The sequence below is a fragment of the Aedes aegypti genome, chromosome 3 (assembly GCF_002204515.2).
Source record: "Aedes aegypti strain LVP_AGWG chromosome 3, AaegL5.0 Primary Assembly, whole genome shotgun sequence".
NCBI classification, from domain to species: Eukaryota; Metazoa; Arthropoda; class Insecta; order Diptera; family Culicidae; genus Aedes; species Aedes aegypti.
This window is the reverse complement of record NC_035109.1, coordinates 332618165-332636536: the sequence shown is the minus strand read 5'-3', so window position 1 is coordinate 332636536 and position 18372 is coordinate 332618165. Positions and strand designations below refer to the sequence as shown.

General features: G+C 38.3%; 2 protein-coding genes across 2 annotated transcripts; both read left to right on the top strand.

The window, feature by feature from the left end:
- The first annotated feature begins 4840 nt into the window (after positions 1 to 4840).
- LOC5567228 (cuticle protein 16.5) lies at positions 4841 to 5547 on the top strand. The gene is made up of 2 exons (XM_001651608.2): positions 4841 to 4934; positions 4999 to 5547. The coding sequence occupies exons 1-2, from the start codon at positions 4926 to 4928 to the stop codon at positions 5470 to 5472; spliced, it is 483 nt and encodes a 160-aa protein (XP_001651658.2). The 5' UTR covers positions 4841 to 4925; the 3' UTR covers positions 5473 to 5547.
- Positions 5548 to 13137: 7590 nt separating this feature from the next.
- On the top strand, positions 13138 to 13830 carry LOC5567229 (cuticle protein 10.6). The gene is made up of 2 exons (XM_001651609.2): positions 13138 to 13184; positions 13247 to 13830. Exons 1-2 carry the CDS (start codon positions 13176 to 13178, stop codon positions 13730 to 13732), a joined length of 495 nt encoding a protein of 164 aa, XP_001651659.2. The 5' UTR covers positions 13138 to 13175; the 3' UTR covers positions 13733 to 13830.
- Positions 13831 to 18372: the final 4542 nt, after the last annotated feature.

Here is an 18372-nt window from a genome sequence, read left to right as displayed (position 1 = left end):
CCAAATGATTGTCTAGATTAATTCTAAAATACTAAGCATTTTGGAAACACTAAGTGGCTAATTTTGTCAAGGTCTACACATCCAAAAAAAATCCTTGAATTCTGAGTCGGAGCTGTCAACATCTGTTAAAGTTGGCGCAAAATGAGTCTATGGTAATTCTTTTTAAATTTACTGAAAACTAACGACAATTTTTTGTCCGAAATTTTGTTTTTTGTTTTGTATCTGCTTCGTAAAAACACAATATTTGACATGCAGTTTGGGATAATTCTGAATGATCTGCCATCCAAAAATCCTTGTCCTAGTAGGAAGTATAGATGTTAATAGAAATCAAATTCAGTAAAATAGGGTCTGTTATTAAACGCATTCCTACAACGTGAATTCCTACACATAGTTGAGCAGTATGGGAGACCCAAAGCGTATGGGATTTCTTCAATGTGTTGTTGATTATTTCGTATGCGTTACTGTATTAGGCAAAGTTTTAGTACTCAGCACAAACCCAGTAGCAATAAAAGCTGAACAGCAAGAGTATTTGCTGAACACCGTGACAGCTGAGCAATAATTTGAAGAAAAGCTTATTAAACACTCTTATTCAGCAATATACTCAAAGCTGTCCATCAATAAACTATATTCCATCTACAGTTTTAACTTTTGTTCAGCCAACCTCAATGATATTGATTAAAGGTTGTTTAAAGCTTTAATCGAATCAACAGCCATTATCGAAACATTGTCCAGCTGTAGGTTGACAAAAATATACACACTAACAGTTGGGTCAAACACTGAATTGATTACTATAAAACTGTTTCATCGAACAACCAAATTTCACATCCCAATCTTTAAATTCCAGCACACATCTTCACTATGTGTTTGAAATTGTTAGTTACCTTGATAAAACCCAAAACAATGAATCTGTAGATATTTTAACATTTTTTGGTTTATTGTTGAATAAGGGATGAATAAGTGATCGTTCAGTTTTCGAGGGTTGCCATCTGTTGTAAAAATAGAATTATGGCAGATAGTAATGTCACTTTTGTAACATATGATATCTCTGATGGATGTCTTCGGAAGAGTTGTCCAGTAGCTCAGGCGCTGTCATGCGGTGGTCTTCTGAATACGGAATTCCAATATCATGCAGCCCTAGTGTGCATAAAGCTTTTGTTCTGTAGGAACAGCTCTCAGGAGCCGGAGCGAGGAGATTTCGACTGATGTGGGAGGATTGGAGCTACTAGTTTCGGCGCTGCAGTCTTGGGTGATCAAAACGACTGTTTTAGATTTTTCCCGACGTTTTGACTCTAATCTGGGCCTTCTTCAGGGTGCTATATCTCCGCCTTGTCTCAACCGATCATTTTAGGTTTTTTTGTAACAAACTACAAATTACCTCAATTTTTGATAAATATACTACAAAAAATGCACCAAGACACTAGATGCAACAGAAAACTACGACTAAACAGAAGACCCCTTAAAGAAGACTCGGATTAGAGTCAAAACGTCGGGAAAAATCTAAATCAGGAGTCTGATCACTTCGAAAGATGGCGTCTTTGGCAAAGTTGTTCATTAAGTCATGGGCTATCATTATTCAAACCATAAGCTTTACGATTCGGCCACCAGGCAGCGCCAGTGAGCATGAAACTTTAGTTCTGCAGATATCTTAGAAGCTTGAAAACTTGAAAAAATGACGTTTCCAGCAGAATTGTTTAGTATCTAAAGGGCTATCACTGCACTGGTGATCAAAATCCAAAAACAAGATTTTGACCCATGATATCATGATTCCAGTGTGTTTTCATCTTATGAAAATACACCATGATTTGGACTCATGATATCATGAGTCAGATTGCCGTAACGCAACACACGCATTAGGTTTTAGTTGCTGATTGCTCGGAATCATGATTCAAATGCCAAAAATGCTGAGTCGTGCATATCGACAAAAAATAATAAAAATAAAATAGCATACACTGAGACAAAAACCAAGAACCTTCCGATTGAAATCCACGTACTCTACCATTCAACCACTTCATTATCTTGAATGAGTTGAAGCAAAGTGCACCGCTTAATGTTTTCATCCCGGATGTTACGCTTATGAAGAATCATGATTATGGCTCCAGGAACCATGATTTGTGATCCTGACATTATGACCTAACCAATTTATGGATTTCATGATTTGTAAATCATGATTTGAGGATCAGACTTTTATCCGTTTGTTCGAGCCACTTTATATAAAATTTTACCACGAGACAGAGCAAAGAAGAGAAAAGAGTATGAAATATTCATTTTGCAGATATTTCAGGACCCTGATCATTTAGATAGGTTTTAGATTTTATTTAGATTGTTTTTACCAAATATTGAACTATAATTACTGTTTCTTTAATATATTTTACGTTTTCCTTTGTCAGTCTTTTGAAGCTACATCTTTAACAGAATATCAAAATTTAGCAACTTGACAGGATATCCTAAGCCGAGTGGTTAGAGCCCGTAGCTACGAAGTAAAGCCATGCTGAAGGTGTCTGGGTTTGATCCCCGGTCGGTCCATGATCTTTTCGCGATGGAAATTTCCTTGACTTCCATGGGCTTAGATTATCATCGTACCTGCCACACGATATACGAATGCGAAAATGGCAACTATGGCAAAGAAAGCACTCAGTTTATAACTGTGGAAGTGCTCATAAGAATATTAAGCTGAGAGGCAGGCTCTGTTCCAGTGAGGTCGTAATGCCAAGAAGAAGAAGAAGATTGATAGAAAACTATTCATCAAATAATTAATGAGCGCTACGACTTATCACTCTATTTTTTATCAGATTGTCCTGATATTTTACGCTGTGATAAACATTGAACTTTTGTTTTTCGAAAACTTGTTTTTTTTTTCGGCAACTTTGTTCGATACATCATGGGTAGTTTTGTAGAATCTATAGGGCTTAAAATTTGCATCAATACTCATAGCATATAAGCACATCTCATCACATAATTTCAGAAGATTTGGTCATGTAAACCCCCGGTGACGAAAAGAACAAAACTGCCGAAAAAACTTGAGCTTTTCTATATTTATTTTTTTTTTCAGTTTCAAGGATAAAAATAAAGGAAGTATTTTTCGACGAAGGGTAACAGCATTTGTGACCATATGTTCTTCATTTCGCAGATATCAAAGGATCATGACTACGTGAAAAGATTACGTCTTCGATAGAGTTGCTCAGTTAGTGATTAGCTATCATGATTTTAGCCAGTAGGTTAGAAAAACAATTTTTTTTTAAACTCAAAAAGTGGCAAATTTTTTAATCATCTTTGATCCTTTGGTCCTTATTACTCAATGAACACATGCGTTGAACACATCAAGATGATTTGAAGCGTATTTTTCTGCTGCATCTTGTGTCTTGGTGCATTTGTTTGTGCTATACACTCTTAAAAATAATGGAAGTTACTATGGACGTAATTCATAGTATGACTGAATGACACATGATGTAAATGATAAAACGACACAAAAATGTGACCTTAAAGATGTATTCAACAAAAAATGTAATTTTACACGTTAAAGGACACGAAAACGATGTCACTATGATCGGCATTTCCCGAATCAGACGCTGTGGTATTTGAAATGTGACAAAAATTCACATCATACGGCTCGCTTCTTTTATGTGCATCCAAAAGACGTAGAATCACATGATATTTTCGAAGTGTGTACTTATTAAAAATTGAGGTAATTTGTAGTTCGTCTCAGAAAAAATAAAATGATCGGTTGAGACACGGCGGAGATATAGCTCTCTGAAGTTGACCATTTCGTACGGGAAATCGGCTTTAGTGCGTTTTCTATGTGCTATGAAGTGTATATTCAACAAATCCCATTAAAACCTCTCAATTGGTTAATAAAGCTCTTAATTAATAACTGTAAAAGTGCACATAAAAACACTGAAAAAAACTCTGTTGTAGTTGGAAAGCAACGCCAGAAATAAGAAGAAAATGATTAACTCATTCATACGAACATATTTTGACCCTGGAAAAAACTTCCTGCAAAAACTCAATTGGTGATGTCACTGATTGCTTACCTACTCGATATCACTATTGAGCCCCATTATTTGTCGCGAAACGACTGAGGCATCGATTCGGAATGAAAACGGAAATCGTGTGGATCAAAGGGTGCCTTCTCTGTTGTGGCGATGCTTCACGGGTTAATGAGAGGTCATAAACACAAATGGTGTGATTGGTGTTGCTGTAGGTCAAGAAATGCCTTCGCAGCAGACGCCCTGCTGCATGACAAGTGAATTGATCGGCTTGCGGTCCGAAGAATGCATCCAGAGTGGATTGTGGTGATCATTATTCGGGCTGGATATGGAAGTATCTTGTTACGCTAAGTAATTGCGCTGCGTCCTTCGCACATCGTAAGGGCCGCAGGAATGGTAGCCAATCGTTGACATTTCTTCTCAGGGTATGAATGTGAAATTATTGGTGATCGAGGTAATTGTACCGGTATGAAGCTGGGATGTTACGTAGCAGTGAAGTAATATGACCTGATAAAATGAATATAATTAAACAATTTAACGATCGAACCGAATTCGTTTCGAGCACGTCAAGCCAAAGCTAGCGTCTTTCAAGAATTTTCCGCTGCTGACTGACGATTGACAACTACCCCAGATTTGTGTGGATTTGTCACTGCACTAATGACTTGACGAACAAAAAGGAAATAGTTTTCAGAAAGCCGCTTCATCGATGCGCACTGCAGCTATGTGATTAAAAGCTACGAAACCAGCGAACCGAAATTTAAAGGTTGCATCGCTAAAAATGAAGCAGATTTTATTTATTGCTTCTTCGCGACAATATAACTGATATTTATTTGGTCTATCCTCAGGTGGATGTTTTACTATAAATGATGCTACCAAATCTGAAACCAGTATCATTGTTTCAATTGGTGTTTTGCAGCAACAACCTCCAGTAGTTCATTCAAAATGTTCAAGGTAGGTGTTTCTTCCAGCTCTCTCACGCATTTTACATTAAACAACCATTTCTATCTGATTCCAGGTTACCCTTTTGATTGCCTCTTTGGCCTACACCAGTGCTGGTTACGCTGGATTGGATCATTCTTATGCCGCCCCTGTTGCTGCACACTACTCGTCTGCTCCATCCGTGAGCTACAGCACTTTCTCACGCAGCCACGCACCATCTCTAGGCCATGGATACGCCCACGCTGCTCCAGTTCTGGCTGCTCCAACCCAAGTATACTCCGCCCCTCTCACCAAGGCTTACACTCATGGCTACAACTATGCCCCGGCTCTATCCTACGGTCACGGATATGCTCCAGCCCTGTCCCATAACAGCTATGGATATTCTGGATACGCCGCTCCACTGACCACCAAAACCGTTGCCATTGCCCAGCCTCAGCTGTACCACCAGAACACATATGTCACCCATGCTGCTCCAGTTTTGGCCCACCATGGCTACAACTACGGTGGATCTCATCTCCTAGGATACAATAACCATCATAGCCATTACTGAAATCAGCCAAAGTGAACTCGCATTAGAATGAAACACCTGTTGAACTGGAATACACACTATAATATTTCGACTTAAAATCGCCCTTGAGTTGTTTTACTTTTCAATCAATTTCCCTGCCAAGCACACGATGGATGAGGCTCTGGATGATTTGCCAAATATTTGCACTCGCGGTTCGATATGTTTTCGTGGAGTGTGTTTGTCTGTCGTGAAAGATCGTGACCTGCTGCTGCTGTAGAGTGACATATGATGAGACCATGTGAATAACAATGAGTATAATTAGGCGGAGAAGAAGTTCGAGTGGGACGAATGTTTCTTTTTAAGACTTCTAGCTCAACTTAAAACAAATGTTAAGTATGCCATACTGTTCCGAATGCAATTCAAGTAAGTTTTTGGCATGCTACATTTTTGGCATCCTCGATTTTGGAAACGCTTTTGAATCCGTATTTGGCAACACTTTGGTATACCGTTAAATCTGTTATTTTTTCAGAATATCATCGCGTCTTTTGCTTCAGACGTTTAAAAACAGGTCACTACTACATTAAACACATTCCCCTTTGCCCCTTCTTCGTCATATTCCCCGAAATGCCAGCAACTATAAGGGGTGTCCATACGAGGTTATATACTTCGGAATATTTGCGTTTTCACAAAGTTTCTTGGCGTCGTCATTAAGAACTGTGAGCTGAAAAGCCAAGAGAAAATGTGTGCTTTGTGGCGAGACAATGCTTGTGTTTGTTGCATGTGTCGTTTCAAATCTTAACCGGCAGACTCAAGTGGGCTGGTCACATAGTATGGATGCCTGAAAAAATATGTTTGAACTCTATTTGAGATACTTATAGACATTAACATTGTGGAATTACATGCATTGCGTAGATCCCGCAGTAGTGGAAAGAAATAATGCAAAAAGTTAGGTTTCTAAACTGTTATGGATTTACATGTTTTTTTTTCGTTGCATGGAGGTTAGAGTCCGCGGCTATAAAGCACAGCCATGCTGAAGGTGTCAGGGTTCGATTCCCAGTCGGTCCAGTATCTTTTCTCAATGGAAATTTCCTTGACTTCCCTGGGCATGGAGTATAATCGTACCTGCCACATGAAATACGAATACGAAAATGGCAAGTTTGACAAAAAAAAGCTCTCAGTTAATTACTGTAGAAGTGCTTATAAGAACACTAAGCTGAGAAGCAGGCTCTGTCCCAGTGAGGACGTAATTGAGGAGAAGAAGAAGCAATTATTTGTGAAATATAGATATGCTTATTTTATTTTTTCAATCGATATGGAAAATTTTGAAGTAGAAGAAAATAATGATGACACTTAAGGCGAATTAGGCCGTCATTGAAATTTGTACGCGTCGTTGATGATTGTTGCTTATTCATCTCACGATTTCGAATTAAAGAAAATCAGTTGGTATTGTACTGACACACCTGAAAATGTATCAGCATACTTTATGCATGTTAGCGCGTACAGTGATACTTTTTCAAGTCAATATAAACTACCAAGGATGAGTTTTATCACTTTGAAATGCAAGCAGAAAAGCAATCTTTGTTGCCAAAACGAATGACGGGCTACTTAACCTTAAGGTGATTATAAAACAAAGCCAAACTTCGAATTTTCAATTGCCAAAACTGGAGAACCTGACAACAGTTCGCGTTGAAAATCAATCAAATTAGGGTAAGTGTTCCATTAGTTGTGGGTGTTCCTATAGTTGCGGTAGTGCCGTTTTCATTGATTTTATTCCATTAGCCACAACACCGACACTGCCAATCGATGTATTGTCTTGTTGATACACGGAATAGTTGAAAAGAGCATTCAAATTGCTTTAAAACTGATGAAAAATCACTAAAATTGCTATAACTTCTCTTACATGTACCAATAGAATAGTTGCGATAAAGTGTTCCTATAGTGGAGGATTCCATTAGAAAATAACGGATACCGCAACTATAGGAACACAAATTAAAAATATACCGCAACTAAAGGAACAGTGTACCAATAGTGGAGGTATTATTTTTCATTGACATGCCGTGGGCTACTGCGATGAAATCATTTTTCTCATTAGGTCAATGATCGTTACTTCTCGTTACAACATTACCTTGTACAGTAATTGCGCTTCTTGAATTTATGCGGTTAAATGAAGTTCAAACGTGCTCAGTACCTCCACTATTGGTACATCTACCCTACTTGCTTGCTGGTGGTGACCAATGGGATAAGTTTTCAACGCGCATCGTTGTTTGATTCTCAAGTCTTGTGCTCTTGAAAATTTAAGTTGTGGCTTCGTTCTATAATCACCTTAAGGCTAAGTAGCCCGTCATTCGTTTTGGCAGCGATGATGACTTGGAAGCTTGCAATAAATTGACGACAATAAATAAATAAATTTCAAAATCATAAAATTCAGTCTTGCAAGTTTGTTTTGACTCGAAAATGTATCACTGTACCCGCTAACATGCATAAAGTTAATAGTTTTTCAGCTGTGTCATTGCAAAACCAACTGATTTTCTTTGATTCAAAATTGTGAAATGAATTAGCATCAATCATCAACGACGCGTACAAATTTCAATGACGGCCTACCTTGCCTTGAAGTGATGAACCAAAATTTGTTGAAGAAACATCTAAACGCAACTGTTGCGTTTAGATGCAATTTGTAATGCTCTCTACATTTCACCCGAATAAGATCTCACACTCATCATATGCTTTCGATCTATCTGATAAGAGCATCTTGCAGTACCCATCGATCGTTCAATTGTACACCAATCGATACATGTAGGCTCCCAAACTAAATCATTTTTTTTTTATTTCTTTATTAGTACTGTTTTGGCTCATATTCCGAACACTTGAGAGGCCAACAGTGACTTCAAATACATCTGATGGGCATCAATTAGCTGATATTGGTGAGAATTTTAATTTCTGTTAGCTGTTAAGTTTGTTGATAAATTGATTAATTAAACTTTTTTTTTTTTTTAAGCCTCTCCGTGCTTGTGCCGGAATCAATTTATCTGTATCTTCCTTACCGATACAGTTCTGTTTTTAACTAATCTATATTTACATCTGCTTTCACTCTCTTCTGCTCTTTTGCTCTCACACCGAGCAGGTAGGAGAGTGCTCTGCTGTTGGTCCAATCGATTTCCATAAGCCATAGTCCATTGCTCTTGCGGTGGTTCGTTTTGCCGTGTTCCTGAGTCGTTTGAGGCTAGCTGCCTGCGAAGTGGGTCAGTTTGTCTCAGTCACCATCTGATACTGACGGAGGATGGATGTGCTCCCCTAAGCACGGTCCTCCGTGCGGCGTCTTCTGGTGGCTGGACGGGTTATTTTTTGGAGGGGATGGGAATTGAATCCATGACCTTCCGCTTATGAAGCGAAAGCGTAACCTCAAGGCTACGGACTCCCCTCTAATTAAACTTGTTTAGTATTGTTTTACGTAAAAGTATAGAACAACATTTTGTTTGAAATGCCGTAAACTTTGTTCATTCTGTCTCATATTCCGCTAACCTTTATTCAAATTCCGAACAGTACAAATAAATCACATTCCAATGAATAATATTGCAAAAAAAATCATTTGAGCTAGTTCTACTGGTCTTGAACTAGAAAATCATCACTACTCCCGAGGTATAAATTAGATTCGAAGACGTTTAAATTGAATAGCAAGTGACTGCCATTTCCTGATCATTAGATGATATATTTCAGCGAAACATTTCAACCAAATCACCATACAAAAACCGAGTTTTCGGAATATGAGTCTGTTCGGAATTCGAGGCAAAGCGGTATCACTCCAAACATTACATTTATTTATTATATCTAGGTGTTCTGTGTTAGACAACCTTTATCATCCTAATTTGGTAAAAAAAAATTAAGATTTTATTAACATTTTGTTAACAACATATTACATTTCATTTGCCGTAGCAGTTCAGATTTTTTACATGTGAGTTGATTTCACCTGCTTATAAGAAAAAAAAAACACGTTTTCAAAATACTTAACCTATCTTAACATAAATATATAACGCATTAATCGTGGCAATAGAAGATTGTAACGATTTTTGCCTGAAATTATTAATTATTTTATTTGACATTTGTTCCAATGTTTCAACATTGGATATTTTTTGTAACTCATTGGCCTTATACCACGGAAAGAGCTTCAGAATCATTGTAAAAGTTAAGTTTGGAATCCTCTGCAGAGCTTTCTTCCTGGTATTACAACAGCTAGTCCATATTGGTACAGCATACAACATGGCTGGCCTGAAAATTTGTTTGAATATCAACTTAAGACAAAGTTTTGATTGTCTATTAATGAGGAGATGGAGACATTTTACATATTTATTACATTTGGCTTGAATGCCCTCAATGTGATTTTTGAAAGTTAAATTCTTATCTAGCATGAGCCATAGATACTTAACTTCATCTGACCAATTTATTGGAACACCCCTCATCGTGACAACATGTCTACTTGAAGGTTTCAAATAAAGAGCTTTTGGTTTATGTGGGAATATTATTAGTTGAGTTTTGGAAGCATTTGGAGAAATCTTCCATTTCTGCAAGTATGAAGAAAAAATATCCACACTTTTTTGCAATCGACTACAGATGACACGCAGGCTTCATCCTTTGGCGGAGAGGCCTGTGTCATCCGCAAACAAGATTTTTGACATCCCTGAGGTAAGTCAGATGTAAAAATATTGTATAGTATTGGTCCCAAAATGCTGCCTTGGGGAACACCACAGATCTGGAGTTCTGATAATTAACCTGAAGTATACGATTTGACAGATAACATTGAATTATTTTAACAATGTTTGTTGGAAAATAAAAGTTTTTTAATTTTACAATCAAGCCTTCATGCCAAACACTGTCGAAAGCTTTTTCCAAATTAAAATTGTGCGCGCTTTCAAACTGCATAGTAAGTTTTAGAGCTTTATCGCAATTTTTTCCTCTTTCAATGCCGGCTTGTGATGTTTTTTTTATATTTAAGATAATTCCCAAAAGGGCTTAGAGCCAGGGTCCAATTGAGAAACTTCATTTTCAAAAGTTTTGTTTTTTAATTGCAAACCCTGCGATATAATTTTCATAGCAGGATCCCGAGTGCTTTGAAATTGCCTTCTCCTCACGTTTTTAATACGGATCAAGAGTTTTAGATCATCGTCTATAATCACGGATTCAAATTTTGGAATTGCAACGCTTCTGGTTTCAACAATGGAATTTGTTAAAGTTTCAAGAGCATTGCCAATATCAAGTATTGTTTGTAACAAAATGTTAACATCAAGATAAGAGTCAATATATTTCATATATATTCCAGTCGACTCGAAAATAATTGAAAGTAGAGCTGATAGAAATGAGAATCGCTTCATTGGATATTTGAAACGTTACAGTGGCATGATCAGACTCAAAATCTGCTTGAGTTACTAATTGGCTACAAAGATGACTAGAGTCGATTAAGACCAAATCAATCGTAGGGCTATCAGGGTATTGAATTGAGAAATATCCTGAAGAGCACTCATTAAACAAAATTCTGCCGTTGGAATTACTTTGAGCATTATTCCATGACCGATGTTTGGCATTAAAGCCACCAATGACCAAAAATTTTGACTTATCGCGAGTCAATTTTCTCAAGTCAGTTTGGAGCAATTAACTTGCTGTCCAGAGCATTGAAAAGACAAATAGGCAGCTATGAAAGTATATTTACCAAACTGTGTTTCAACAGTAACACCTAAAGTTTCAAAAACTTCAGTTTCAAATGACGAAAACAGTTGATGTTTTATACGCCTATGAATGATGATAGAAACTCCCCCACATGCCCCATCTAGTCGATCATTACGATAAACAACATAAGTTAGGATCTCTTTTGATTTTAGACCCAGGTTTCAAATACGTTTCAGTAATAACTGCTATATACACGTTATTAGCTGTAAGAAAATTAAACAGCTCGTCCTCTTTACCATTCAAGAAACGAGCATTTCAATTAAATCAATTAGTTATTATCTCACTTTCTCCCCGTCCGGTCGAATACACAATGATAAAAAGTGACAAAATGCAGTTCAGTTTTTTCTCCCGACCGAAAAACCTACAGTACAGTGATGCTCCCCCTTGAACCAGTGACCTATCCCTGATTGTTCCGCTCCACCGTCATAGGCAAAGAGATCGTTGAAGAGGATTTCCTTACGTGGACAGAAATATACCTACAGCTATCTGGACGAAAGCATGTGTTATCATATTTGTAAATTGGCTGGACCATCACAGAACACTCTTATGCCGACACTTACAGTGGTGAACCATTAACTGTATGAAGTGAACCTTTTGCAAGTCTACACCTATAGTGTCGAAACCAACCGAAGTTTTTTTGATTTACAAAAATAAAAATTAAAGGAAAACCCCTTTTTTGAAAACATAAAATATGTAAAACATAAATTACCTATTAGTAAGAGATTATGCTGACACTCACAGTGACGAACACATCATAGTTTGTTGAAAAATCATATTTACGTCCGGTTCAAATGCGCAGTCATACATATTTTACAGATTTGAAATAAAAGAATGAAACGAGCTAACCAGTTGATCTCTGTATTCCTGACTGAGCCACCACCATCCACTTTCGTTTTCTCTTAACACATACAGAACAACTGACAAAGAAATTACTCTGGAGACGCGAGAAAATTGGCATTTTTGCTTTTCATGCAAAAAATTGCTCTGATGACATAAAACAAAAACACGAAAACACTACCCAGCAAAACGGCCACAAACCGAAAAAAACAACACCAGGGTCGTAATGCGTAATGCGGACATAAATAATAAGAAGTAATCAATAGTGACTGTCAATAACAATTATATATTGAATTCATGAACTTAAACTTAAAATTGGACGCCTTCCTTCTCTTACCTTACGTCAGTCTCTTCATGAGGCTTGTGCGAAATTTTTCCCTCTTCTTCCGACCGGTTTCCAACATGTTCCGACCATATCCTGCTTTGTGCCTTCATGTGGCCATCCAGTTTCATTCGGGTGGCTTTTTCACAGCTCCAGAGAACCAAATCAGTTCCTGCAGCCGCTGCCATTTCCTCATCACCTTCTCGTTGAGAAATAATTTGAGTAGTTATGGTCTTAAACGTGGGAACATAATGCCAATAAGAAGAAGAAAAGGAAAATTAAATAATTAAAATTGTTATGTTCTTAGAATTCAGTTTTGTTTATTCGGAATATTCCAATTCATATAACATGTTTATATTTGTAGACGATGTAAGTTTCAATTGAAAATTAAGCATTTTTGGTGGAATTCGACATGGTTCGATCAAAGATAAACATTTGACCAGTTCCATTCATCACCTAATTAAATTGTTAAGAATCTAGTCAGCATCTACAGATTTACCACAGCGCTTTGCCATCGACTGTTTCTATTTATTCTAAAAGGAGACGGATAAAATCATTTCTGAGGGATTTTTCGGGATCGTGGGAATCGGTGTAAATTAAGTGTGTTCCTCCATAACATATAGACGATTCGCGATGAATGTAGTCAGTAAATGATGAAACAAACCCGAACCGGCGATCGCAATCCGAAGGACGCTCCAACAGAAAACTGACCGTACGTTATTTATTGCTATTTTCGGGTGTTGATGTTATAACTTATGGCTTTGTTGATCAGCTATCCTATTTTCAGTATAAATATCCAGCCGTTTGATCAAAACTGTATCATTGTTTCAATCGGTGTCTATCTTTGACCATCTTAGAGGCTCATATCAAAATGTTCAAGGTTAGTGGTGTGGCAGAGCGCTTCTCGGGGATATTTGTTAATGTGATTTTTATTCGTTTCAGCTCACTATCTTGATGGTTGCCTTGGCTTATGCCAGCGCTGGATACGTTGGAACGGAACATTCTTATGCTGCCCCTGTAGCAGCACAATACTCATCTGCTCCAGCCGTGAGCTATAGCAACTTCATCCGACATTCACCATCCTTGGGCCATGGATACGCCCATGATCATCATGCCCATGCTGCTCCAGTCCTGGCTACTCCAAGCCACGGGTACGCTGCTCCATTGACCAACCATTTCACTTACGGCCAAAACCTTGCTCCAGCTCTTGCCTATGACCAAGGTTACGCTCCAGCCCTATCCCATGACAACTATGGATATACTGGCTACGCCGCCCCTCTGACCACAAAGCCCGTCGTCGTTGCTCAGCCTCAGCTGTACCACCACAACACCTATGCCACTCATGCTGCTCCGGTTCTGGCTGCCCACGATTACAATCATGGCGGAGATTTTGGATACCATAAGCATCATGGCCATTACACTTACTAAACATCCCTCCATACGGTTGTTAAAAGTTACATAGCTCATTATGCACTTGTTGACTTGAAACTGAATTACATTTAAGAGCGTTTCTTCGTGCAATCCTTGACATTCATTACTCTTCAATTATAAGCATTAATCAACGCTGGAAATAACGATTGAGAAATCCACAATGATAGCACTTCTATGTTTGGAAAGGATGATCGTGACCCTTTTCCTTTCCACGTGATGCATTATAAAAAATGCTCAACACCCGTCAATCAAAACTATTCCACAACCACCGAGCTTAAGAGATGGATGTCTTCAAAAACAGTTTAAAGGGTCAAATGGCCACATCTACTTGTGTGATATCATTGTCATAGTACGCTTAAGTTCATCGTAGGTTTACCCGTTTGAGCTTTTCGGTTCGTTGCCTTTGGAGTTAAGGTTTTTCTCTCTCAACAATAAACCGCGGTGAGATTGAACGTAGTATCATAAAGCCTATCTGAGTATCACAAACAATCATTAACGATCAATTTGTTCGATTGGTATTTGATTGGATCGTTAAGATTGTCAAAGCGAACTTTTTGACGCGTGTCTTACCTTCGTGCTGTGCGTACAGAAGTTTTTCCTTTCCTGGATGTTTTTTAAAACTAGGGTGATGTGCTAGTATCCATCGTATTAAGCATTGATCAGTGAGAACTGCAATTTTCCTAGTATTGCAGTGAATGATGCTGATACAAACCGATGCCAAACAATTCATTCTCAAAATGGCTTTAGCATTGTACAATAACATTTTGATAAATCTTGATCTCTTTTTGTGAATAATGCAAAGAAAATGCATCTTACCGTATTCTCAATCCGTCGTATCGTTTTCAACTCCGTCGCAATCAGTTTCCAGATTCGTCTCACAACTTACGGCTCACTGTGTGTATTGAGTGGTTAAAACACAACATATCAACGCTTTAATAAAATGATTTACTAGAAAGATAGATCTACGGGCATCTCCCTCCATTCCTTCAGCATGATAGTACTAATACTAATTTCCTTTAAAATTAATTGTTCGTTTTCAAAATTCAGCCCAAACATATGAACACAACCTTTTGACCGTACAATTATGGCATTTGCTCACAGTACAGCGAAAACAACACAATCAAAGGAACCGTATTTTTACGTCGAGCGTCGCGCACACATTGATGCGCACAAGCTTTTTTTTCTCAGTACGACGGATTGAACTTTGTTTACATTCTCAATTACTCAATTATACGCGGCGGTTGAGGAAATTTCGTAAAATTTGGTGATTTATAGAACTTTTACGGCGTGTGATTGGAATGAAATCCTTCAGTGATGAAGTACGAATGTTTTCCATAGTGAAAATAAGTGCTCGGCGAAGTAAGTAACCCACGGGCGGCGGGAAGAAACTTGTGTTGGAAAGTGGTGTGGCTCAGTTGATCGCTAAGCATTTTTCTCAAATCGTGTTTGTCCATGCGATTTCGGTGAAAAAATGCAAAGTGGATAATTGAAGTGAAGTTATTTACCGAAATACAGTAGTTTTATTGTATTTTGGTGTACAAGTGTGCATACCATAACAGCTTTCACAAAATTACACTTGGAAAATGGATCTATGTTGCAAGTAAGATTCAATATCCGCCGTGGTGGAACATTTAAAGTTGGATACGACGAATTGTAGCGCTTACGACGAAGTAGAACGAAACCCTACCTAAAGCACTAAACCAGTTCTTCACAAAAACCAGTACTCTTCAGTGCTACACAAATAGTACTAGTCAGTACTACAAAAACATTACTTTTCAGTATTATTTTTTATTCTATTGATCCCTTTTTGATCTTTGTTTCGACCTGTGCCTTCGATTTTTCGTTGAACCCACTGGTAATCCTTCTTGGACACCGTCTTGGGAAAAAATCCTTTAGAAAGTAACTTCTTCTTCCGTTTATTCACTGAACATAATCGCAATCACGAGCAAAAGAAAGGATGAATCTATGAATTCACAACCTTCTTCCAAAAAAGTGGATATTTAAACTGTCACTAAACGTGGCAAAAATAGTAAAGGACGTTTCTCCAGGATGCTCGCTTCCTTCCAAGGGTCAAATGATGCATGTTGATAATTGCATTGAAATGAGCAATCATTTCGATGTTTAAGATAAATTTTCCGTACATCAAAGTAGCCTCTAGCCCAGGGTCTTTGATCCAAGTGAGGAACAAAGGGTGCTGGGAAATTTGGAGGAGATCATAAACTCCATTAGGAGATTCAAGGTTTCCTTCCAAATCGTAAAGAAACGAGCATCTCTGTTGCTGAAGAAAATTCCTGGAATGCCAAGACCTGAATGATCTTTACCAAGCATTCCCCTGACTTATGGTCAAGCCACGGAAGCCGTCTGGGGTGGGCCACACCCGCCTCTTTTCTCAGGGTCGGCTTAGACAACGCCGGCCGATCAGAAAGCTAAACAACTACAACAGTCTTCAATTTTAAACACTTTATTCCTTCTACTCTAATTGTATGAGGTGTGTGCCTGTGTGTGTGGGGTGGTATTGTTGGCTGGTCGGCCTAGATGGTCGGGAACCGCTGGATGACGAACTGGATACCGACGTGTGTCCTATTGGAATTCAATGTTCCCTTCCAAATCGTAAAAAAAGGAGAATGCTGCGCTTTTCAGAAAACTCTTGAAGGTCCCGTACATCTTCTTAAACATCTTGAAGAGAAGAAGCACATTTTTTTACTTACGACGACAAAACTAAACGTTTGTTCAAGGTCGTCTTGGAGGGTCTTTCAAGTGATTATATGTCACATGAACAGATCAAATGGAATAAGTAATCAATATAAAAAAAAACAATTTGGTATTCGTCGAAAAGGGCTTTCTCATGAAAATTATTTAGTTCACCTCAACAAAAATAATCTAAATATGTAATATAAAAGAAAGATCAAGACTTATGTTTGATGTTCGTGTGACATGGGAACATTTCCAGAAACCTGGAGGAAATTTTCAGCAAGCCACTCAGTGCCGTTGGTGCCAAAAATGGGGCATAGTACGAAACATTGAATAATCAACGAGAGAATACGAACTGGGACATTCGCGAAGACCACAGCGACGTAAAGGGACTAGCGATTGGAAACTCGGTACGTGGAACTGTAAATCTCTCAACTTCAACACCCTGTAAATCTTCAACTCAACAGCCCGCAGATGCTACTCCGTTATTGCAAGAACCAACAGACACTACTGGGGATCAGTAGCATCCTCAATGTGTAAGTACTGGTGCTCTCATTATTATAACAAACAATAACGGCACCGGCTGCGTCCGAATGCAGGTCAATTTGGGGATGGGAGGGAAATGTTGACGTGTTATTTGCTTTATGGAAGTCGAGGAGTCCTCTGCACTTCCACAAGTAAACACTGGGAGTTTGGGTATGGGAAAGGTTTGGGTAAAGGATTCGTTTTGGGAAACGATAAAAATATAATTTGAAATGAATGCGCCTCACCGGATTCGCGATATTACTCGATAAAATCATTTGACGCCGAACAGGATCAAACACAACTAACGCGATCCGCGATACTATTCCACCGTGGTAAGCGAACGACGCGCGACATGTTTGATCCTGCCCCCATCGCCCGCCCCCCGCATGAGCAAGCAATCAGCTCGAAGGATCAAACACAACCAACGGATCACGCCACTTTTTCACTTTCCGTTACAAATATATAAATTATACGCTTATGTATGTATGTATGTAGATAGCCACCAATCCTTGCTTGAGTCTTGCTCTGCATGCGGCTCCACTCAACAGTAAGGTCAAATTTTATTACCAATCTGCATTCAACATATCGCTGTATGAAGGGCCAAAAGGGGGGTGGCGGACCCGTAAGCATAAACACCTACGCGAAACCCGCGGGAAATAGAGAGTCTCCTTCCAGCCGATTCCAACAGATTGAACAGATTGAGTATTAGAATTTTCAATACTTATCGAGCTTTCCACGGAAAGGTTTGTTGAAGAAGGGCGCGTCAAATCTTTTACAACTGTTGGAGAGAAAAGTACTAGACGAGAACGACTAACACTTTTCCTCCTGACTCCGATTGGCACTCCACTTCATTGTCCAGTTGTAAATTCAATGATGCCCTGATGCTCCCTCCCTCCCCAAAACATGATAAATTCAATTATAGTGATATGTTATATAGTGAATAAGATTATGATATATATAATAATATGATAATAAAATATGAAAACAAAATGGTAGTAACAATAAAGTAAAACAGCATCTGAATGCATGCAGTATTATATCTGCCGACATATATTTTTCTGTTGAATATTTGTCCTACTGATGATATTAGGCTGGTCGAGGGAAGAATGATAAAAATAACCAAATAATTTGAATAAAAATAAAAAAAATCAGCGATTTGTCAATAATGTTTCCGGGTACATCAAAAACAAAATTACAGCTTCCATATGTTTAGGGAGGACAAACAAAATAATATTACATCCGACGCTTCGTTTAATTCGTTGTACTGTAGTAAACAGAGACAATAACATTAGTCATTTTTAAATAGCAGCATGTAGTGCAAGGATGTTACGGCACATTCTCCTAGATTCCGGCTGACACCCTACTACATCTTCCATCTGTGACTTCTCTGATGCCCTAATGCACCCTCTCAATACCCAGCA